General features: G+C 47.0%; 1 protein-coding gene across 2 annotated transcripts in view; it reads right to left on the bottom strand.

Moving 5' to 3' along the window:
• The window catches only part of Slc4a5 (solute carrier family 4 member 5), a 73,374-nt gene that overhangs the window by 25,098 nt on the left and 25,420 nt on the right, over positions 1-22,856 (bottom strand). For both annotated transcript variants that reach the window (XM_031382294.1, XM_031382295.1), the window contains exons 6-15: positions 21,575-21,630; positions 19,936-20,093; positions 18,758-18,845; positions 17,008-17,162; positions 16,181-16,369; positions 14,173-14,347; positions 13,267-13,400; positions 12,162-12,433; positions 7,927-7,985; positions 4,854-5,054 (exon numbers count right to left, since the gene is read on the bottom strand). In XM_031382294.1, coding sequence (XP_031238154.1) covers positions 4,854-5,054; positions 7,927-7,985; positions 12,162-12,433; positions 13,267-13,400; positions 14,173-14,347; positions 16,181-16,369; positions 17,008-17,162; positions 18,758-18,845; positions 19,936-20,093; positions 21,575-21,630 — 1,487 coding nt within the window. The remainder of the gene's footprint in view (positions 1-4,853; positions 5,055-7,926; positions 7,986-12,161; positions 12,434-13,266; positions 13,401-14,172; positions 14,348-16,180; positions 16,370-17,007; positions 17,163-18,757; positions 18,846-19,935; positions 20,094-21,574; positions 21,631-22,856) is intronic.

Below are 22,856 nucleotides of genomic sequence, written 5' to 3'. Positions count from 1 at the left end.
TTGCATTCAGATACCACACTCCCTTGTGTCATTTTCTGTTTGTCACCCGCCGAATTCTTTGCCCACAAGGCCAGAACTTTTATCAACCCATTGGAACAAGGGGTCCAGAAGCAACCCAGTCCGTGGCATACCATCACAGCAGGGGGCACTGCTGCCCTGCCCTGGATGCCTCCCATTGCCTCCTCTGTGCTGCTTCCTCCTCTGACACCTCCACTTGGATCTCTAGTGTCGAGTGGATTCTTCTTGTAAAAAAAAATTAATTTTAATTTTTAATTATGTGTGTGCATGGGGGGTGTGGCTGGTCTGCGCATGTGAGTGCAGTGCTCACAGAGCCCCTGGAGCTGGAGTTACAGGCAGTTGTGAGCTGCCAGATGTGTGTGTACTGGGAATTGAATTCAGGTCCTTGTGAGAGTAATACATGATTTAGCCATCTCTTACATACATGCTTATGTACATACATACATACATACATACATATTACATATAACATATATAATATATAAAGATATCATCTACATAACTCTGGCTGTCCTAGAACTCATGTGTAGACCAGGCTGTCCTGACACTCACACAGATCTACCTGCTACTGCCTCCTAAGTGCCGGGATTAAAATTGTATGCCACCATGCCTGGCACCATTTCAATTCTGAAAGGTTAAGTACATAAATATTGGTCACAGCACAATCAAGATACAGAGATGGTATATGCTTAGTTTCTTATAATCTTCTCAGCATCTGAATCAAAGAATTATTAAGTTAAACAATATGAATTTGACATATTGCCAAATATAGGTGATTTCACATGGTCTAACCTAATACAAAGATGGGTATAATACCTTAAAATGTACTTTCTTCTGCCTTAAGAAATAAAAATTCTCCTGGGTGTGGTGGCACACAGCTTTAATCCCAGCATCCAGGAGGCAGAAGCAGGTGGATCTCTCTGAGTTTGAGAACAGCCTGGTCACATGGTGAGTTCCAGGACAGCCAGGGTTACATAGGGAAACCTGCCTCAGAGAGAGAGAGAGAGAGAGAGAGAGAGAGAGAGAGAGAGAGAGAGAGAGAGAGAGAGAGAGAGAGAGAGAGAGAGAGAGAGAGAGAGAAGGAGAGAGAGAGAGAGACGGAGAGACGGAGAGACGGAGAGACGGAGAGACAGAGAGACAGAGAGACAGAGAGACAGAGAGACAGACAGAGACAGGCAGAGAGAGACAGAGAGACAGAGACAGAGAGAGACAGAGAGACAGAGACAGAGACAAAGACACACACACACACACACACACACAGAGAGAGAGAGAGAGAGAGAGAGAGAGAGAGAGAGAGAGAGAGAGAGAGAGAGAGAGAGAGAGAGGCCTCCATCTTGTTGAAATCTTTCCCTCACACCCAGTGGTTTCCCTGACTTTGCTCTCTATAGAAAACTACTGACAAATTTATCTCTTTCAACAAAGTATAGTATTCTTCTGTGCAGTTAAAATTTTTACCTAAATGATAGCATATTGTTGGTCATCTTCTGACACTTGCTTTACTTGCTCAACATCATGTATATGACTTTTTTCCCTGGTAGATAGAGATAGCTGTGGTCTGTGTATATTAATTTTAAGTTAATGGTTCCATTATTTTTTTATTAATTTATCTAATAGTTTTTATTTTATGTGCATGGGTGTTTTGCCTGCATATGTATGAGTGCACTGCATGTGTTTCTGGTGCCCAAGGGGGCCAGACGGGGGTGTCGGATTCCCTGGAGCTAAAGTTACCAACAGTTGTGAGCCATCACATGGGTGCTGAGAACCAAGCCCAGGTCCTCTGAAAGAGCAGCCAGTGCTCTTAACTTCGTCATCACTCCAGACTCTGTTTATGTATTTATTGTATTGAAAATTGATTCAGATTAGCCAGTGTGGTCCTCCTACTTTGGAAAGCTGGTGCAGGAGAATTGTCATGAGTCTGGGGCTAGTGAGACCCTAGACTAAATGAAACCCTGCTTCAAAAAACTTGGTTACTTTCCTCGTTTCCTTTTAGAATCAATGCTCCCTTGAAAATTTTTGTTCATGTGTGAGATTTCTTTGGAGTGTACACGGGGTGTGGACATGATGGTCTGAAGATGTTGTCGTCATCAGTTTCATCTCAGGGAACAGAGCATCTTGTACCACTTGGTTGACTCCTGACCAGCACTTTCAAACTCCACTACCTGGTGTTCAACTCTGCATTCATCAACTTCATGAATGTCAACCTGTGCAACCTTATTCTTCTCTAGGACACAACAAAACAGCCCTTTCTTTTTAAAAAAAAAAAAAAAAAAAGCTTCCGTGTGTGTGTGTGTGTGTGTGCATGTGTATGCGTGTGTATGTATATGTGTGTGTGCATGTGTGTGTGTGCATGTGTGTGTGTGTGTGTGTACATGTGAGTACGGGTGTGGGGTTGGAGGACAGCTTGTGGGAGAGGATTTTCTCCTTGTATCATGTGGTCCCAGGGATGGAACCCTGTTTTGCTGGCAAGCACTTTTACCTGCTAAACCATGTTACTGGTTCTTAACTTTGGTGAAATTAAACTAAACTTCAGCTAGAGATGCAAAGGCAATGATGATGCTACTGAAAAAAAGACAAAGAAGAGCTTGGTCTATAAGATGGAGATACTCATCAGAATGTGTAGCATTGAAGACTGTGGCTCTGGCATATAAATAAGCCAGTGAAATGGAAGGAAAAAAATCCAGAAGGGACACTGTTGTGTGGGAACATGTGAGACACGGCAAAGATGCAAGACAGTAGAGAAAACAATGGTCTTTAAAAACAGCAACAAAAAACTGGGACAATGGCTATTTATACAAAAGCACAAAGGGCTACTATCTCCCATTGCACATCAGAATTGCTTAGGATGGATTGCAGAGCAATCAGGAAAGGCAAACCAGCAGGTTTTCAGAGTGTGGCATAGGAGATTGATGTATTTTTTTGCATGGGAAATTCTGCCGTGTCTGACTACAGTAAAACAGAGAATTCTGTAATCAACAGATCCCACTGGAAAAGCCAAAGAGTGGGTAAGGCTGGAGAGCAGGCTCGGTGGCTCAGAGCACTGGCTGCTCTTGCGAGGTGCGGACCCCAGCACCTACACAGTAGCTCACAGCCATCTGTAACTTCAGGTCCAGCAGATCTGATGCTCTTTCCTAGCTTCACTGGACACTGCATGCATGTGGCGAGCACACATACATGCAGGTAACACATTCGTACACATGAAATAAAATAAGTGAATTTAAAAAAACAATAAGGAAAGTTAAAGGGGGCCTGGCAAGAAGGTTCAGTAGGCAAGCCTGAAGACCTGAGTTCTATCCCCAGTACCCCACATCGTGGAAGGAGAGCACTGATCCCTACAAGTTGTCTTCTGACGTCATACATAAACCACATTATGCCTATGCACACACAAAAATAAATAAAATGCAATAGCAAATTTTAAAAGAAAACTCGAAAGACCACTTAATAGAATGGAAGCAGATATTTACAACACATAAATCACACACAAAAAAAGTACATGTCAGGACAGCTGAGGCTACACAGAGAAACACTGTCTCAAAAAACCAAAAAAAAAAAAAAAAAAAAAAAAAAAAAAAAGTACAGCTGGGCGTTGGTGGCGCACACCTTTAATCCCAGCACTTGGGAGGCAGAGGCAGGTGGATTTCTGAGTTCGAGGCCAGCCTGGTCTACAGAGTGAGTTCCAGGACAGCCAGGGCTACACAGAGAAACCCTATCTCAAAAAAAAAAACCAAAAAAAAAGTACATGTCACACAGAAATCAAATTCAATAGAAAACATGTGATAGACTGAAAGAGAACATTTTCAAGAACAAAGTCAGTTTGGCTACATGGTCACAAAAGAGTGTTGTAAAGGGAACCTGGGCCTTTCTGCCTCCAAAGTCTGGTTTGTGCATTTGTTCGTTGCTTGATTTTCAGTACTGGAGACTAAATCCAGGGCCTCTTAAATGCTGGACAAGCAGTCTCTAAGCCTAATCTTTCTTTCTCTCTTTCTCTCTTTCTCTCTTTCTTTCTTTCTTTCTTCCTTTCTCTCTCTCTTTCTTTCTTTCTTCCTTCCTTCCTTCCTTTCTTTTTTCTTTCTCTTTTTCTTTCTTTCTTTCCTCCCTTCTTTCTTTTTTTTAAAAAAACTTACTTATTATTATATCTAAGTACACTGTAGCTGCCTTCAGACACACCAGAAGAGGGCGTCAGATTTCATTATGGATGGTTGTGAGCCACCATGTGGTTTCTGGAATTTGAACTCAGGACCTTCAGAAGAGCTATCAGTGCTCTTAACCGCTGAGCCATCTCTCCAGCCCCCGTAATCTCATTCTTAAACATTTTTTTTTATGTGCATGTATATCTGTGTTAATGAATGGCATGCATGTACAGGTGCCTCTGGTGGCCACCAGAGGGCATCACGCCTCCCTCCTCCCAAGGCTGGAGCTGCAGACAGTTGTGAATCACCCAATTTGGGTGCTGGGAGCCAAACTCTGGAAGAGCAGCAAATACTCGTAACTGTTGAGCCATCTTTGTAGCTCCTTTGTTTTCTTTTGAGACAGGATATATATTTCCCAGGATGACTTTGAATTTGTGGTCCTCCTGCCTCAGTCTCTATGGAGCTGGGATTACAGGCCTGAGTCACTGGGCTGGGCAAGGTTTGTGCTCTTTAATTTGTAAAATTCCTTCAGCTCAGTGCTTGCTTGATGTCCATTCTTTCAGAAAATAGAGCCCTCTGGAGAGACTAAGATACAGTGTCATTAGCCTTGGCAGCAAGCACATTTGTCTGCAGAGCCATCTCACTGTGCTGGGCCTACCTCAAGAGCACTCTGTCTGTAGATCCTGCCTGCCTGCAGGAGATACTTACCTTGGTGGGAAAATAGCGGCTGAACTTGAATTTCTTCAGAGTCAAGGTCATGGAGTAAGTCCCAAAGAAAAGGATGAAGGACATGAGCGCCAGGTCTGGGATGAATTGACAGGAGCTCCCAAGCAGGCGCCCGCCGTAACTCAGACACTCCTTCTTGCTCAGCAGGGACCAGTCCAGCGCTGTGAAGTTAAGGGGGGTGTACTTGGAGACCAAGCACAGAAGAAAGGGGTCAGGACCCTCCTCTTAGGCAGTGTGTCCTTTTCCCTGTGACCCAGGTAATCACACCACCTACCAAACCTTCGAGGGTCCCTAGTCTTCCTGTCCAGTAACAGAGACGTTCTTGGGGGCAGGTTGTCCAGAGAATGATAAGCAGGAAGCTCCCTAGAAAGATTAGGGACTGACAAGTGTTTCTACAGAGTGTTCTGGGATCTGTGGCTTTGTGGGCAAGGGGAGATGCTTTCTCCCTCAGTAAGTCTGTCTCCTGTCTCTGTCCTTCCCAGAGACACTTAAGTGTGTCTGTTCTTTTCCTCATGTCACACCCTCATTAGTTTCTTCTTGGATCATTTCAACTTTTGGTGCCACAAATGCTCAAATTCAGGCTGTGGGCTTCACATGTGTGGATTTAAGCAGTTACGGATTAAAAAGAAAAATTAGTTGTTAGGCTGGTAAGATGGCTCAGTGGGTAAAAGCACTGACTCCTCTTCCAAAGGTCCTGAGTTCGGATCCCAGCAACCACATGATGGCTCACAACCACCTGTAATGAGATCTGACGCTCTCTTCTGGTGCATCTGAAGACAGCTACGGTGAATTACGCCGGAGCGAGTGGGGCCGGAGAGAGCGGGGCTGTCCTGAGTTCAATTCCCAGCAACCACACGACCATATGTACAGCTACAGTGTACTCATACACATAAAATAAATAAGTCTTTAAAAAAATTAGTTGCACTTTTGTTAAACATGTAGACTCCTCCCAGTATTATTCCCAAAATAACATTCTATAGCAGCCATTTACACATCATATATAGTGTATTCTGCATTGTAAATAATAAGGTGATTTAAAGGATATAGGAGAATGACAATAGGTTAGTTCAAATGCAACATTTTGTAAAAAAGGATTTGAGCATCCCCGGGTTTAAGTATCCTAGAGGACACTGGGCCCACACCTTTGTGGGTATCAAAGGATGACTGCATTTATATATTTCCAAGAGTAATAAGAAGAGAAAGGAAGGGAGAATAATTTATGATAAAATTTAACTCATACCTTTGACTATTTTAATTATGTATCAATGTGTGTAACATTGTTTGTACTGTGCATGTGGATGCCAGAAGAGGCCAGAAGGTGGCGACAGATCTCCATGGAGCGCTTGTGAGCCACCTACTATGAATCCCCCCCCCCCTCGAAACTGAACTCTGGTTCTTTGAGAAAACAGCCAATGTTCCTAATTGCTGAGCCATCACTCCAGTCCCAAATATATACCTTTAAAGGCTAGTGTGCCCATGTTTAGAAATAGCTACTTAGTGAAGTAAACATATACTTGCAAGCAACTGAATTTTTTTAGTTACTGACCCAGTGACCCATGCCTCCCTACGTTTGTGCTCCTTTACAATGTGCCACTGACACACCTGCCTTCAACATGAAAGTTTGTTTTCCTATTCCTCTGAGAGTGGACTAGTTGTGTGTGGGAACAATACGGTGGTTAGTTTAAACTGCCAACTTGATTCAATCTAGAATCACCTGGGAGGAACTATATACATCAGGATATGTATATACACCTGTGGCTATGTCTGCAGAGGGTTGCCTTGACTGTGTCAATTGATGGGGGAAGACCCAGTCCACTCTAGGTGGCACCATTCCCTAGGCAGAGCACCCTGGACTGTGTAAGAGCGGAGAAAGCCAGGGAACCAGTAGAGCATGCATGCCTTCATTCCCCCTTCATTCCTGACTGGATATGACTTCCTGGGGCTGTGAGCCAAATAAAAGCCTTTCTCCCTTAAAGCTGCTTTCCTTGGCCAGGGTGCTTTATCACAGTGAATGGAAAGGAATGTGGGTGGGGACTGGAGCAGGGAAGGGCTACTTGGAACCACTGCAAGAAGCCTCACACCTTCTGTCCTCACACTGGTGAAACCTGAGACCACCCTGCTATGAATCATTAAGGACTGAAAAGCCAAGGGAAAAACCAAGCCAAAGCATCCCAGCTGCTCCGTCAGAAACCAGCTCCCCGCACATAGCCCCTTACACATAACAGGTACTGGGAAGTAGGCACTGCTCTTCTCAACGTCTTACTTCTGAAGATTCTCAGTTAATAGTCAGTTGAGATAGATATGGACTGAGTCATTGGCTCCCTGTGCAAGGGAATTTAAGCAACCTTAGGGTCACTCATGGCTTAAAGAGCTGTCCTGAGGCCGACACTCTGCCCTTTACCTAGATTATAATTTTGCATCCTTCCATCTACTTAGACTGGGAGAGGCCTGCAGACCACACTTCCTTCCCATTGTTCAGAAAGGCAGGGCAGCTAGGGTCCCCAGAGGCTATTAAGTGCAAAGGGCTGGTCAAATTCATTGGTGAGGGGGAGCCTAATAAACTCCGGGTGCTAGAAGTGCACTGTTGGATGGGAATGGGGCGGGGTGTGTGTGTTTCCCTGGCAGAAGCTAATCAAGACTTGTGTAAGTGTGTATCTCTGTTTTTTTGTTTTGGTTTGGTTTGGTTTGGTTTTTCGAGACAGGGTTTCTCTGTGTAGCCCTGGCTGTCCTGGACTCACTCTGTAGACCAGGCTAGTCTCGAACTCAGAAATCCACCTGCCTCTGCCTCCCAAGTGCTGGGATTAAAGGCGTGCGCCACCACTGCCCGGCTGTATCTCTGTTTATTACTGGCCTCCCCTGGGTATGCACATGCTATCATTCTGCATAGAGAAGGCACACACTGACGATGCCGCAGAATAGGGTGCTTTCGATTACAGACTAAAAAGCATCATTCTCAGAACCCATGTGCTCCTGGGACTCACCTTCTCAACCCCTTCCTGACTCCCCACTACAAACAAATGCACATGAACGTCTGCCCCGGAAGGAAAGGGCTTACCAGAGACATGTTGGTGTTTGGTGCCAGTGGGGCTGAGGCATTGACCGTGGTTGTATTCACTGGAGAAGACAAAGAACATAGGGTGGGATCAGTGGTTTCCAGATGCACAGCCTGCAGCCTCTAAGGGCCCTCACCATTTCCTGCCTCTCTCTGAACTCTCCTACTGCCTTCACCTTCCCGCTCTGCTCCCACAAGCAAGGGTGTTGGACACACGATGCACACGGAGCAGTTTGTTCAGTGCAGAAGAGCGCATCCTGAGGACCAACGGCTACTTCTAACAACCCAAATGAGCAACCTGATACTGAGAGAGTGACGAGTTGTGAGTCCCTGCTGGGTGCTACACACAATTTTATGCTGTTGAACTTTTAAAGGTGCTCCAAAGAGCTAATTCCATGTTGGGTATTATGCCAAGCCTTGACAATGTATTCATTTGTTCAGTTCCTAAAATCTCCACAATGCATCTCCATTTTACAGATTGAAGTAACTGAGGTTACTTAAGGTTGCAGAGCTTATGCTTGGAGCCATGATCCCATTCCAGGCTGCTGGAAGAGAGACTTTAAGCCTCCCATCTCTGTCCAGTTTTCACCTGTAGACCCCTCTCTCCAACCTCCTCCATTTGAAAGAGAATCGGAAGCCCAAAAGAGCTGCCAGCTGTTCATTCTGTGTTCCTTGCTAAGCAACCCCCTTCCCTGACCCCAGTGTCCCTAAATGTAACAGGAGTATCTAAACACAGGGTCAGGCTTCCCAGGCAATATGGCCACTCATCCTAAACCCGTCTTTGGAAGAACACTGCTTGCCTACTCTCCTCCTCTGGACTGCATGAGTTGGGGAAGATTGACTTCTCCCCCTCCTCCTCCAAGTAGCTCCTCTGTGGCAGGTTTGGGGGCTGGCGCTATAGTCTAGAGTGTTGTAGAAGCTCCATTTGCTCCTGCTGGATGTCTACCTTTGGATGGACACCCAACAAAAAAGAACCTAATCCTGGGTCTTTGCCCAGCCTCCAGCAAGTTGTCCACAGGACTAGATATGATCATAGAAGTTGGTCAGTTCTAAGCCAAGTGGATCAGTGTTGACCCAGGACAGAGCAGTCCCAAGGGCCTTACATCCCCAAAATCATCCTGAAGAAAGCCTCACATATGAGAAGCCAGGGAATCTATTGTCTCTCCTCACAAGAAAACATGATGCCCAATCAACATTATGGTTGAGTCAGGCAAGAAGCCCCATGGAGGCCTGCCCTCTCCACTGATCAAGAGCACCCCAGCACCCAGTGTTTTCAGGCCAGACATCTTGATATCTTCTACTTAGGCTTATCAATTCTTTTATAGCAAGAATTGAAATCCTAAAGGAGATAGGAGAAATATAGTATGGAAAAGTCCAGAAAGAGTCCAAGTATCAAATATTGCACAATTCTAGTATACGCAGGTGGTACTCACTTAAAGTTGAGAGCGGCCAAATCAGCATTTGCAGCATCCATAAACAGAATACAAATCAGTTACCACGGAAACAAAATTAAATAGAAAAGGAGAGTGTCCCAGCAAGCTTGAATGGGAAAGAGTGTGAGTGAAGGATGTGTGTTACCATTGGACTGTGTCGTGTTGCAAAGTTAGGGAAATGGAGCAGGTAGTCAGAAGGTGGCTCATGGACTGGGAAGAGAATCCTTCCAGTTCCCCACTGCCCTGGTCAGAACGTCTAGACCTCTGCAGTCTAAGGTCTCCAAACCAGAGTGAGCAAGCATTGATACCAGCACATTTATTCTCTATGGAGAAATCTTGCTGGGGTCTGTAGCTAATCACACCTTGAAAAAGAAAATTTGTCAGTCTCGGGGAGGGAGGGCAACAGAAGCCCTTGAAAGGCTTGTTTGTACATAGTCAGTTGTAGAGTAACCCTGAGTCTCTAGATTCCTCAGGGCTGGTGTTGGAGCCACGATCCTGTATTCTGGCAGATGCTGTCAGGGTTAGGACCATGCTCTAAGAATCATGAAAATGGCTCAAGAGAAGCAGGCATCAGGCAAGAGCTGCGGGAAGTAGTGCAGAACAGGCAGCTTCATTTTGCCAGTTGAAGCTTGCTGTGCATGCTCCCACGGCGCCTGTTTGTAGGGCACCCTTGGGTGAACAGATGGCTCACAGAGTAGCCAAAGCTTCTCGTAGGACCCCAGAATTTGGGCTCTTTCTAAATAGAGACAAGGAGGTAGGTTTCTAGAAAGCAAGTCTGTGGCAGGGTTGAGCCCGGTGCATGGACTGGGAGTCTGAGAAGCGTATGTAGTAAAAATAAGCTTCATCTGAGGCAAATTTGCCCTTGGAAAGATTCACAAATGCCTGTGGTAGGATCTCGTTAGAGACCTAGGCAAGCCCCTGGACAAAGAGTAAATTTCACCTGTAAGTGTTTAACAGAACAACTCAAAGCTAATGTTAGAAAAAAAAGAAGAGAGAGAAAAGTTAAGCCTAGACGTCTCTACAAAAATCAGTGCCACGAGTAGAGTGTGGCCAGCACTGTTCCCCTTATGGGAATGGCGTCCGATCAACCTCACAGGCTAAAGCAGGACCCCACACTTGCAAATTCACTCTGTAGACCAGGCTGGCCTCAAACTCACAGAGATCTGCCTGCCTCTGCCTCCTGAGTGCTGGGATTTAAGGTGTGTACCCCCATCACTCAGGATGGGATCAATATATTTTTTTTAAAGATTTACTTATTTTATTTATATGAGTACGTTGTAGCTGTCTTCAGACACACCAGAAGAGGGCATCAGATCCCATTACAGATGGTTGTGAGCCACCATGTGATTGCTGGGAATTGAACTCAGGACCTCTGGAAGAGCAGTGAGTGCTCTTAACCACTGAGCCATCTCTCCAGCCCCAAAGATCAATATTTTTAAGGCAAGGTCTTAGTACATAGCCTTGGTTGGTATGAAACTCACTATAGACCAGGCTGGCCTTGAACTAAAAAAGACCCACTTTCCTCTGCTCCTCAAGCACTGGGATTAGAAGAATCTGCCAGTACACTCGACATGATCAATTCTATTATCACCACCATCATTAAGCTAAGGGATTGAACAATCTAATATTCACTTATTTTCCAACTTACCTGAAAACCTCGTAAGAATCTCTGATAAGCACTGATTCCCATCTGACAGGGAAACTGAGGTTTAGTGTGATCTTGGGTGGCCCCTGGACCTCAGCTTGCTTTCTGTCAGGCCAGTACAGCAGTGCTTGGACGTATGTGGGTAGGTGTCCCTCCCTGATCTGCATTCCCTTGGTCCTCCAGGTTCAGTCCGCTGACAGCTCTTAGGGGTATGGTTATGGCTGTGATGGAGGCCGGGAGACCCAGCTCTGAGGAGGCCTTCCCTTGATTTCTTCTGTCAGAAAGCCACACATGAATGGCACTGCGAATATGTTATCCTGTTGGCCAGTTGTTTGCTGCAGCCCACTCAGTGCTGGGTCCTTTAAACACCAGTGGCAAATGAATGCCCAGAAGCCCAAGCAATTGGCTCCCAACCGAGGGGGTTGGCAGCTCACGAGATATGTTCCCCGCTCTAACTTCCTCCCTAAACTCAGCAGCATCTGGCTTCATGAAGCTTCTCGTCAGTTCTCATTCCACATCCTGTGGTCACAGAGGGTAGATGTGGTCCCTTGTGACATGGCAGCCCTCCCAGCCTGCTCATGCCTCAGAGGCTGCACCGTGCGTGTCAGCTTCCCCACCTCCTCCAAAGGCCTCCACCCTGATTGCAGGGATCTCTCTTCCTCTGGGGTAGTCTCACTTTAAAAGATTTGTGACCACACTGAGAGGGGGAGGCAAGCTGTCATGTATTAATGGTACTGGGAGGGGCCATGAGCTCACACTTAACTTGGGCAGTGTTCCTGACAAGGTGTAACTTCCACAGAAGCCACACTCATGCCTGCCTTGCTCCTTCCGGAAGTATCTCTGCAGCCTCTTGATTACAACCCTGGGGTGGTTTTTTTCCCCCCACAATCACGTTGTGGTTTTGGTTAGAACTATCATCCTCTCAAATTCTTTCCAAAAATTAGCTTCAAGAGCCTGCAATTAGCATTGTGAATTCCAAAGGTTACACAGACAGACCCTGTTTCAATAAAGAAACAAAGACCCAGCATTTGCTCCCTTGGAACAGTGAGTACCAGGCTATAGAACCCCTCTAAATGAGCTCCCCTCCTGCACTGAGAGCTCCGGTGGAAGGAGTGGGAAGGGGGCTGGGGACCCAGTGTGCTTCGGGGACTACCGGTCACCTGTGTCGGGAGCGACGCACTCGCACTTGTAGGTGGTGATGGAGTCAGGTCTGAAGTCCGTGTTAATGGGATAGTATTTGAAGGCACCGATCATCTTTTTGATGGCGTCATAGATGAAGATGAAGCTGATGAGGGTGGAGAAGCCCTCTTCGGTGAAGCGGGTGATATACTTGATGATAAAGCTGGCATCTGTGGCCACCAGGATAAGGCACTGGATAGCTGAGTGAAGACCAATCCAGAGGCGGAACTCCATGTAGTCCAGGCCATTGGCCCTGGATGGCAGAGGGAAGTGAGGGACCCTCTGGGTGTGGCTCCCTTAGCCCACCCTGAGTGGCTCATACCCCCTTTGTAGCACAGACACCTGCCAAAGGACAGGACAAGGACAATTCCTGGGCTGGGTTGTCTAATCTGTGTGTGTATGTGCATGTACTTGTGGGTTCATACGTATGTTGGCACACGTGTAGAATCTAGAATCCTCCAGGGAGGCTAGGGATCCACCCATCTCTACCCCTGAAGCACCAGGATTAGAAGCATGAGCCACCCTGATTTTACATATGGGTGAGTTCTGGACATTGAACTTGGGTCCTCAGGCTCACAGGGCAAACACCTTACTAACTGAGCCACTTCGCCAGCTCTGGAGTGTCCGGTGTTTGGAAATTCTAGGAAAGGACCTCACTGACAGGAAGCGCTCAATAGATCATCTGAGATGACTGGGGTTGGAGCAGCCTTAGGAATGGTCCATTCCAAACCCACAAGGCAATTGAGCCTGCAATGCTGGGAGATAACTGTGGGCTTGTGAGCTCCTGCCCGGGCTCTTTCTGTACAGCACAGACTTTCCAGTGAGAATGGTGTGGCTTGGCTGGCTTGGTCCCCATGTGCTTGCTATGTGCTAATTTGTACTCAAAGGACTTCAAGATAGGCAACTGATAGGAATCAGAAAGACCCACCCAACCACTGCAGTTCAACATGCCTATGGGGTCTCCTCACAGGTCCCCTCCCTTTTACCCCTCAGGCCCCCACCTAGCATGGGTCTATCCTTCCACCCTGGCTTGGCTGAGTGCCTCAGATGCAGGAGTAGGCATGGAGCCCACCATGTGGTACCTACTTGCTGAAGTCAAAGAGGAGCTTCTCAAAGATGAGGATGGGTCCTGTGCTGCTGAGGATGATGAGAGGCTGCCCCGAGAAGAGGCAGAACAAGCTGCCAGCCATGGCAGTGCCCAGGAAGCTCTCCATTACTCCCTGTTGTGTGAGAGAGCAGGAGGCTCAGGGAGGCAGGAGAGACTGTTGTGCAGCAGTTTCCCCTGCGATTGAAACCTTCTGTCTTGGAGGGAAGCTCATTAGGACATGGCATCTTTATGTGAGGAGAGAGGGATGAAACTTTCCATCCTGCAGGGATGCTCCTTAAGCTCGGGAAATGAACAACTCAACAGCTTCAGGAAGTCCCTGAAGCTGACTGGACACACCAGTCAGTCCCGCCACCAAGCATATAAACTGTAAGGCTTGCTGAGAGATCATTGCAGGCAAACTGAGCTGCCTGGAAGAGGCTCAGAGCAATCAAACCACCTGGAAAGGACAGTCTTCAGCCCATTGACCCACCTGTAGGCTGTGCAGTGCGCTCCAGGTTCCCAGCCTCCAGGAGCACTGAGTGCACACAGTACTCAGGCATACATGCAAGCAAAACCACTCAGATACATAATAAAATAATTTAAAAAATAAAATGTGGGGAGAAGGTCATAATTAGTCAGCTTAACATGCTGGTTAAATTCATTAAATTATCAGTGGGGAAAGTAGCAAACATCAATGTGGGTGATTTCCATAAAAGTCCAGTCTATGTACATCATCCATAAAATTGCTATTTTATTGGAAGGATAAACAGTCTTATTAAGTGATGGCCAGACTCAGGGCTATAGACACAACCGTGGTGTTGGGATTACAAACTGAACTCCTTACTCTCACCAGCTGACAGTAGATTTGACTGACATTTGCTCTTATGTACCCAGCTCACACCCACCTGATAATTGTCTGTGGCATCCCCCAGAAGCCCACCAAAGGTGATCGCGTTGGTGATACAGCCAAGGTAGATAAACAGAACAGCAGAGATGGACTGGATGTGGAAACCATCGTAGAAGTCACTTGGGAACCAGGGCAGCTTCCTCTTGACATCCAGACGCAGTCCTCCGAAGAACCTGCTTGAGACAGGCAGAAGACATCTACCCTCCACAGATACCTGGAAGGGTAGGGATGCCTCCAGGGCCCTCAGGAGTGAGGACCGGGGTTTGATGGAGTTACACTCTTTCTACCAGAACATTGAGAGCCAGACGTGATTCTTGTAGGCCTGAAAGTTTGCAGTCATCACCATCCACACTGGGGAGGGTGGACACAAAACATTTGAGAGAAGGAAGTTACAATGCAAATATTCTACTATGGGGGTCTTCCTCCTCCTGACCTCGCTCAACCCAAGCCATGTAACATGAGATGGTTAGCAGTAACTGTCAGCTTCACAGGATCTACGATCATTTGGGAGATGGGTCTCTGCGTATGCCTGTTGGGGATTACCCTGACTTTGTGGATTGATTGGGAAGACCCATCTTGACTGACAGTGAGGCTGCTCCTTGGGCAGGAGATCTTGGACTGAATAAAGTGAAAAAAAAAATGAGATGAGAATGAGCCAGTACTTAGTGTTCTCCTGTCTCGGCTGTGAATACAATGTGACCAGTCCCTCCAGCTCCTGCATTTTGACTTTCCCAGCGTGAGGAGCTGTAACCTAAACTTCGAACCTTTCTCCCTTCAGGAGCTTTTGTCAGAGAATCTTATCACAGCAAGAAAGACTCAGCACACAGCTTCATTCCCAACGTCTTTGTTTGCACAGAGCCTTGTACTTCTCTGGACTTTCCTAAACCTAGGTCAACCTTGGTGCCTCCAGGAGCAGCCAGGGAACTCAGGCCAGGACAATTTTTTTCTTGTTCCCCAGAAGAAGAGAAAAAAAAATGAAGCTTTTTAATAATATTAAGGTTTTAAGATTGTGCTTCTTTTAAAAAGATACATTAAATCTCCAACCCCTGGTATACTTGTGAATATGATTTTACTTAGAAAGTCTCTGGGCTGGGAATGAAGCTCAGTTGGTAGATTATTTGCATAGTATGCATGAAGCCCTGGTTTAAAAGACAAGCATGGTGATGCCTGTGAATTCAGCACTGGAGAGGAAGGGACAGGGGCATCACCAGTTTAAAGTCATCCTTAGCTGTAGCAAGCTTGATGTCAGCGTGGGTTTCTTGAGACCACAAAGGGGTGGGGGTTGGGAGGAATGTAATTAAGTTACAATGAAGTGGTTAAGAATGCTTTGACCCAGCCCTTATAGAAACGGGGCAAAGATATCCCAAAGATAACACACAGGGACAAGGCCATGTGACTTCACAGACAAAAACTGAAGTAATGCAATAGCCAAATTAAGGAGTGCAATGAGACTCCTGGCTGTCTTTCAAGGAGGCGAAGGGAGTTCTTAGTGGCTCAAAGGCAGTGGTGCGCTGCTGGCATCTTTATTTAAGGAGCAGGGTTGAGATAGGGCCTCACACTATATAACACAGGCTGGCCTGGAATTTGCAGCAATTCTCCTGCCTTAGTCTTCCCAGTGCCTGAAATCACAGGTAGGAGCCACCATGGCTCTGCTCCCTGGTGACATCTCCATTTTAACCTTCTGATCTCACACCCATGTGAAAATGCATTTCGGTAGTTTTACACTACCTTGCTTGCGGTACATTGTTTCTGCCGCTATAGGATACAATTACTAAAGAATGTTTAGAGAAATGTTTTGGGTGCCTTCCTCATGGGTGGGATCCTTCTGTTCATCTCACCCCACCCAATTCTGTAAGATCCACAAGAGTCAACTAGAGTGCGGAACGACTGCAGTGGTCAGACACCGTGTAGGGGGCGCGGCACAGAGCAGCGTGAGGATCGCTAACGGGATCGGAAGAAGAAAAGGTTCAGGACAGCAGGCTCTCTGCCAGGTGTGGAGCGGGCACCTTCCAGTCCAGATCAGCTCCTCCCCGATTTCGTGCATAGCTGGCATCTCTGCTTCGTCGCTACTGCCTACACCGCCGGTCCCGCTGCCTCCAGCCCCTCCGCTACTGCCGCCTCCTCCAGCAGAGACTCCGCCTCCGGCCACAGAGCCATTCATCTGGCCCGTCTCTGCCAGAGAGAACACAGATTTCCTGAAAGAGAAGGCAGATGGGGCAGAGCAGGGCTCTCAATGCTGGGAAGAGCCCAGTCCCTCAGGACTGTCCCTTTACCATATATATAAATAATAAATATATTTACTATTAAATATATTATTATTGTTTATAATGTTTAATATATATTAAAAAGCAGGGGAAATGAAGATGGGAGTGGGGAGAGAGCTCAGCTGTTAAAGCATTTGCCACACAAACAAGAGGGCAAGAGTTGGGATTCCCAGAAGCCATATGATGATCAGGTGGGCAAGGCAGCCACTTCGAATTCCAACACAGGGGAACCCCAGAACAAACTAGAAAAGGACTAGCCAAATCTGTCTGCAGCATTGGGTTCATTGAGAGATTCTGCCTAAGTGAATAAGGTGGAGAGCAATGAAGAAGAATTCCCTGGTGTCACCTTCAGGCCTCCACATATGCACCCACACATATTCAGACGTGAACCCACACATGCACGAACCACAGAAAGACAGAAAATGATTCAGTAATATCTGTCCCCTACACAACCCCCTACTCCTGACTTTACAGCTGTTCATAAGTGGCTGTGTTGGCTTCCGATTGCTACAAGGAGAAGAAAATGCCGACGAGTAGTCCCCTCTGTTGCTCTTATCCCTAACACACACCTCTTGTCAGCTGAGGGGACTTTCTTGGGTGGCTCAATTCTGATGTTTGGATCCCACTCTCCAGGGGGAAGGACAATGACCTCATCTAGGAATTCATCAATTCCTGCGATCAGATCTTCTCGGTTCCGAGCTTTATAAGCCACATCGCTGAATAGCTGGTGAGGAACGGGGAAGGATAAAAAAGAGAAAGGAGAAGAGGAGGCTCAGCTCTCCCCTCCTAGGAGTGAGCACATCACAGCTATCGTTAAAGGAACCAATTCTAGCCATTGCTCAGGATGCCCACTGGGTTTCAGTGGGTGGATAAGGACAAAGGACAGAAAGGGAACTAGGGAACAATAGGAAAGAGCCAGTTCTAGGAGAAGGTAGTCATCTGAGATCTGAAACCCAAGCCTCTGTGATACATCAGAGACAAGCAAGTGTAGAGAATAGCTTACCAGTATGGGACTCCTCTTGATTTGGGCTAGGTACACTCACCTCTTCTAATAGTGCATTTGGCAGCCTAGAACCTTTAATCTACACTATGTACACATATGCCTTTCTGCACATGTACCTAGCAATTTATTAGCAATCTAGGGCCCCCAGCTGCACTGAGCTGTACACACACTCCACTCTGAACAATAGAACTGTCTCCTCCTTTAACAACCCCAAACATAGATAGATTCTATTCTATCCTTCTGTCTGGATAAGAAACTAGGGAGGTCCTGAGCTAGGTTTGTGTAATAACTCAAGCTTCTTATACCTATGCAAAATTAGGGACATTCGCAAGAGAAAGATGGCTATGTAAGTTAGTCTGCCATTTAAAGAACCACCCAAACTAACACTCCTCCTTCTCTTGAACCCCATAAAAACAAACCCCAAACAATAATCGGGGTCCCTGGGTACCCTCACTCATGTGGCCCACAGTCACTCTTGATTGTAGCTGGCCTGTTCTGTCTCTTTGCTTTGAATCAAGTCCCCCTACTGCTTCTGCAACTCTTTGTGTGGCTTTATACCAAGTCTTTGAGCAAGAGCCAAAGAACTTGGACACACTCATCCTAGACGCTGACCCCAGCTAAGACCACTGTAAGACGTCTGTTGAGTTTCCCCACCTTCTTCATTTCTGTTTTCCACAGAGCAAGCACCCAAGAAAACCTCTACAGACCCCAGTTTGAGTCCAATTCTCAAATCCATTCATCACTGCCCATACTTTCCACCCTGGAGGGAGTCAGGTTACAAAAAGACTTACAGATTTGATGGAGTTATGCATGTGTTTAAAGCCTTCCAGCTCCCCAACACTCTGGGGACAGAACAGGACCTTTAGGCTCCTCCCCCAGGGTGTATATAGCCTCTGGCTCAGGTCATTGCTCTTGCCCTTGGGGGAGCGTTCACACTGAGCTTACAACACTGCACTTCCATTAGCTTCTGGAAGGCTAACACTTCAGGGCCATGCCAGTCTACCTGCTTCCTCTTCACTTAGTTTTTTATCTGCAGAGCCTCCCTTGGCTCCCCAGGCAGACAGCACATGGTTAATTCTATTTTTTTATTATTATTATTTCATTATTGCAGATCTGTCCCTCTCCCTGGATAGTGCTCCTAAATGAAAGGGTCTGGTTCTACTCTCTGAATCTCATAATCCTTATGTCCCTAGTGCACAGTAGGGGCTCAGATGTGCTTGTTAGATAATTGGTGATGACAGGGAGTGGGGGAGGCTGTGCCAGTACATCAGCCATTAGCACCCAGAAAGGAGAGCGTGCTTCTTATTTTCACTTACATCATCCACCATGAGGGTTGCAATGGCTCGGCCAATTTCATTATAGGACTTCGCTCTCCCGGAAGGTCCTAGAAGTATGAACAGAAATCTACAAAGAAGATGAAGGGAGAAGAAGAACCAGAGAGGGAAAAATAGAAACAGGTGAGGAGAAGAATTCTCTTCTTGGGCCTTCAATGTATCCATTATTAACCTTTCAACCTCTCTCCTTTGGATCATTTAAAAATCATCATTATCATTATTATTTTTAATTTTGTGTAGGTCTGTATGAAGCTATGTACATGTGCATGCAGTGCCTGAGAAAGCCAGAAGAGGGCACTGGGTCCCATGAACTGAAGTTGCAGGTGATTATGAGCCACCCGACATGGATGTAAGAACTGAGTTTGGTTCCTCTGCAAGAGTAGGAAGTACCATTAACCATTGTGTCATCTTTCCCCCTCCTGTTTTAAAATCATTATTATTATTACTATTATTATTATTTACTTATTTATTATTACACTTATTTATTATTATTTCTCCTTTGTTTGTTTGTTTAAAGACAGGATCATGCAACCCAAACTCAAATACTTTATGTTGTGAAGGATAATTCTGAATAGCTGATCCTCCTGCCTTTCCCTCCCAAGTGCTGGGATCACAGGCTAGCCACCATATCTGGTTCTTCTTTTCTCCAATTACTTAGTACACACATGTCACACCACACACACCACAGCAAACATGTGGACAACATGACATGTGAAGACAATTGACAGGAGTCAGTTCTCTCCTTTTACTACGTGGGTTTCAATGACTGAGCTCACGTTGTTTGACTTGGTAACAAATGCCCACTGAATCACCTCACCAGCTTTAGAATCTCCCTTTGACTATTTCATTTGTTGAAGAAATATTTCTGCTTCTGCCCTCATTGTGCTCTCTGGGAGCATCCTTACATTTGCATTGCTGCCTGGGCCACTCAACGACTTCCTTCCTGGCTACCGTCTCCCCCTCCAACTCTCCCCTTTTGTGAGGGTCTTACTATTGTCCTGGCTGGCCTGGAACCCACAGAGCTCCACCTGCTGGGTGCTGGGAATAAAGGTGAGCACCACCATGCTGTGCTCTATAATAATATAAGAACATTCCTGCTTCCTGACTGCATGGGAATGGCTCCCTGAAGACGAGTGTGGTGATACTTTTCAGGGGCTCACCTGGTGGGGACAGGCACCTCTGTCACCCCTCCCAGCATGGCAGACTGGACAAGACGAACAAACGCAATGAATGGCTGGTCCAGGAAGTCCACCTCGCCCACGAGCACGTTAGAGGCTTCTGAGTCCTTGGGGATCTTCTTCATGAATTTGTTTTTCCGCTGCTCCGAGAGGAAAACGACACACCCAAGAAGACCTGGCATGCTCAGAGTCTCACTTCAGAGAACAATGGAGGTCTAACCTTACCATCTCCCCAGGAGTGGCCAAGTGTGGTGGCACACACCTTTAGTCCCTGTACTTAAGAGGCAGAGGCAGGAGGATCACTGAATGCAAGGCTACCCTGGTCTACAGAGCCAGTCTCAGGATACCCAGGACTACAGAGAAACCCTGCCTTGAAAAACTAAAAATAATAAAAATAAAATCTCCCCAGGGGCTGGAGAGATGAGTAAGTGGTCAAGATCCCTTGCTGTTCTTATGGAGGACCAGAGTTCAGTTCCCAGAACCCAGTCTGGCAGCTCACAACTGCCTTTAGCTCCAGCTCCAAAGGATCTGATACTCTCTTCTGATCTCCTCAAACACACGCAGGCACACACACACATGCATGCACACACATGCACACACACGCACACGCATGCACACACACGCACAGACACACGCATGCACACACATGCACAGACACACGCATGCACACACACATGTGCACACACACGCACGCATGCACACACACGCACAGACACATGCATGCACGCACACATGTGCACACATGCACGCACACGCACGCACAGACACACGCATGCACGCACACACATGTGCACACACACGCACACACACACATACACACACATGCACACATACACACACATGCACACTTTCTGTAGAAATTTTCAAGAGACAGAAATAAACAACCAAACATTTTCTCTAACTATGTAGGCAAGGAAATTCAACGTTTGTTAACCCTGGACCAATTACACTGTGATAGATGGTAGGATGTAGTCATTGAGTAGACTCTAAAACACTCTTTTGTTGTGCGAACCAAACAGTCAGAGAAGAGCCCTGGGCTTGCTGAACCTAGATCTCACCTGCAGCCTCCTTGTTGGAACAGATCTAGCCCTTAGCCCTTAGTGGTAAGTTGCCCAGCCCTCACTCCGGCCTTCTCCTTTGGTGGTGGAGAGAAGTCTGTCCCACGGTCTCTTTGCCCTTTGCCCTGCATCCTTACTCATAGGAATCTCTGGACCAGACTCCAAGAGTGCTGGATGTCTCCATGTTTCTAGTTCCCCCGAGGGGACCTCCTGGGAACTTATAATTCTTAGACTTTTAAACTGAGACTGTGTGTGGGGTTGCACACCAGCTGTCTACCACCTGTCCAGGGCAAGAGGTCAAACAGATGGAGTGACCTGGCCTAGTGTACCAGACAAGTCCTCTGTTCAAACTATTCCTACCCTCTGTCTTTATGACTTCACATCTCCAGAGTCGCCTGACAGTGAGAATGTCCTAGGAAAGGTTACTTATAAGTTCTTCCTAGTCTTGGGGGACTTCTGTTCCCTTGTGGGAGAGAGGTTTTCAAGGGCTCTCTGCCTGCGAAACCAGAGTCTTCCTCCTCCTTTCCTCCCTGCCTCTGCAGTCTAGGGCAGAGCTCTCCTACCTGGTCTGTGTTTGGGGTATGAGAGATGTCATTCATGCTTCTACTCTGGGCATGACCTAGGAGAGAAAGGAAAGCAAGCCTATCAGGAGAAGCAGGCTCCTGCCAGTTCTTTGCTTTTGGCCCTGAACCTCTTATGGCCTCTGAGTTCAGAACAACAACAAGTCTTCCTTCCCTGGGTCCTGTAGACCCTTCAGCCCGCATCCCCATTCTCCTTCCCCTTAGGGGCAGCTTGCTCCAACAAGAAGCTAACCTCCAGGTTCTGCGGCTTCCTAATCATTTCTCCAGCTATAGCTTGCTCTCCTCTAGCCTTCGGCCCCACCTCCTTAGACCTCACCAAGGTGCCTACTCCAGACACAGCTCTGTGCCAGCTCAGACGGAAGAGACATAGAGATGTATTTTCAGATGGTGTACTAGGTATCCCTAGGCTGGAACTTGGTGAGAGAGACCAGTCTCACCTCTAGCTCTGTGGACCAACCCATGAAAGTCTTTATAGAGAAGGCTGGCTGAGTCCTTGTGGAGACAGGGACAGCACATGAACTGAATTGCCAATCGTCCCTTCCTCTAGAAGCCATTCTCATGTCCCATTAGCAGTGCAGTCCAGCGGGCATGCTCAGCCATAGCCCTACCTTATTTCTAGAACACTGCTCCTCTCCACTCACTTCCCAGGACCCTCTTCTGCTTGCCTCTCCATGGGGTTTTGTTTTGCCATCAGCCCCTCAGAAGCCTCTCCCACTCCATTCCCTGTCAATCACAGCCATTCCCATGGCTTCCACTGTGTGTGTGTGCACTCATGCACATGCATGTGCATGCAAAAGAGAGAGAGAGAGAGAGAGAGAGAGAGAGAGAGAGAGAGAGAGAGAGACAGAGACAGAGACAGAGACAGAGAAGAGACAGAGATAGAAACAGAGACAGAGAGAGGGGGTACACAGACTGTTTCTCAAGCTCCCTCCCACCCTCCTCTCTCTCTCTCTCTTGGTTTTTTGAGACAGGGTTTCTCTGTGTAGCCCTGGATATCCTAGAACTTACTCTGTAGACCAGGTTGGCCTGGAACTCAGAAATCCACCTGTCTCTGCCTCCCAAGTGCTGGGATCAAAGGCGTGTGCTACCACCGCCTGGATTCAAGCTCCATCTCTTTTCTGAGCTTCAGACTTGGGACAGCCTCATCTGATACCATCCACAAATCAGCCCTATCCCACCTACTCTCCACAACTTATTCCACCCACTCAGCACTCCCTCCACCCCACCCATTGGCCACTAGATCTCCTGGGATGCAGTCTTGGCT

This window comes from Mastomys coucha, unplaced genomic scaffold (assembly GCF_008632895.1).
Source record: "Mastomys coucha isolate ucsf_1 unplaced genomic scaffold, UCSF_Mcou_1 pScaffold20, whole genome shotgun sequence".
Lineage (NCBI taxonomy): Eukaryota > Metazoa > Chordata > Mammalia > Rodentia > Muridae > Mastomys > Mastomys coucha.
This window is presented reverse-complemented; position numbering and strand designations above follow the sequence as displayed.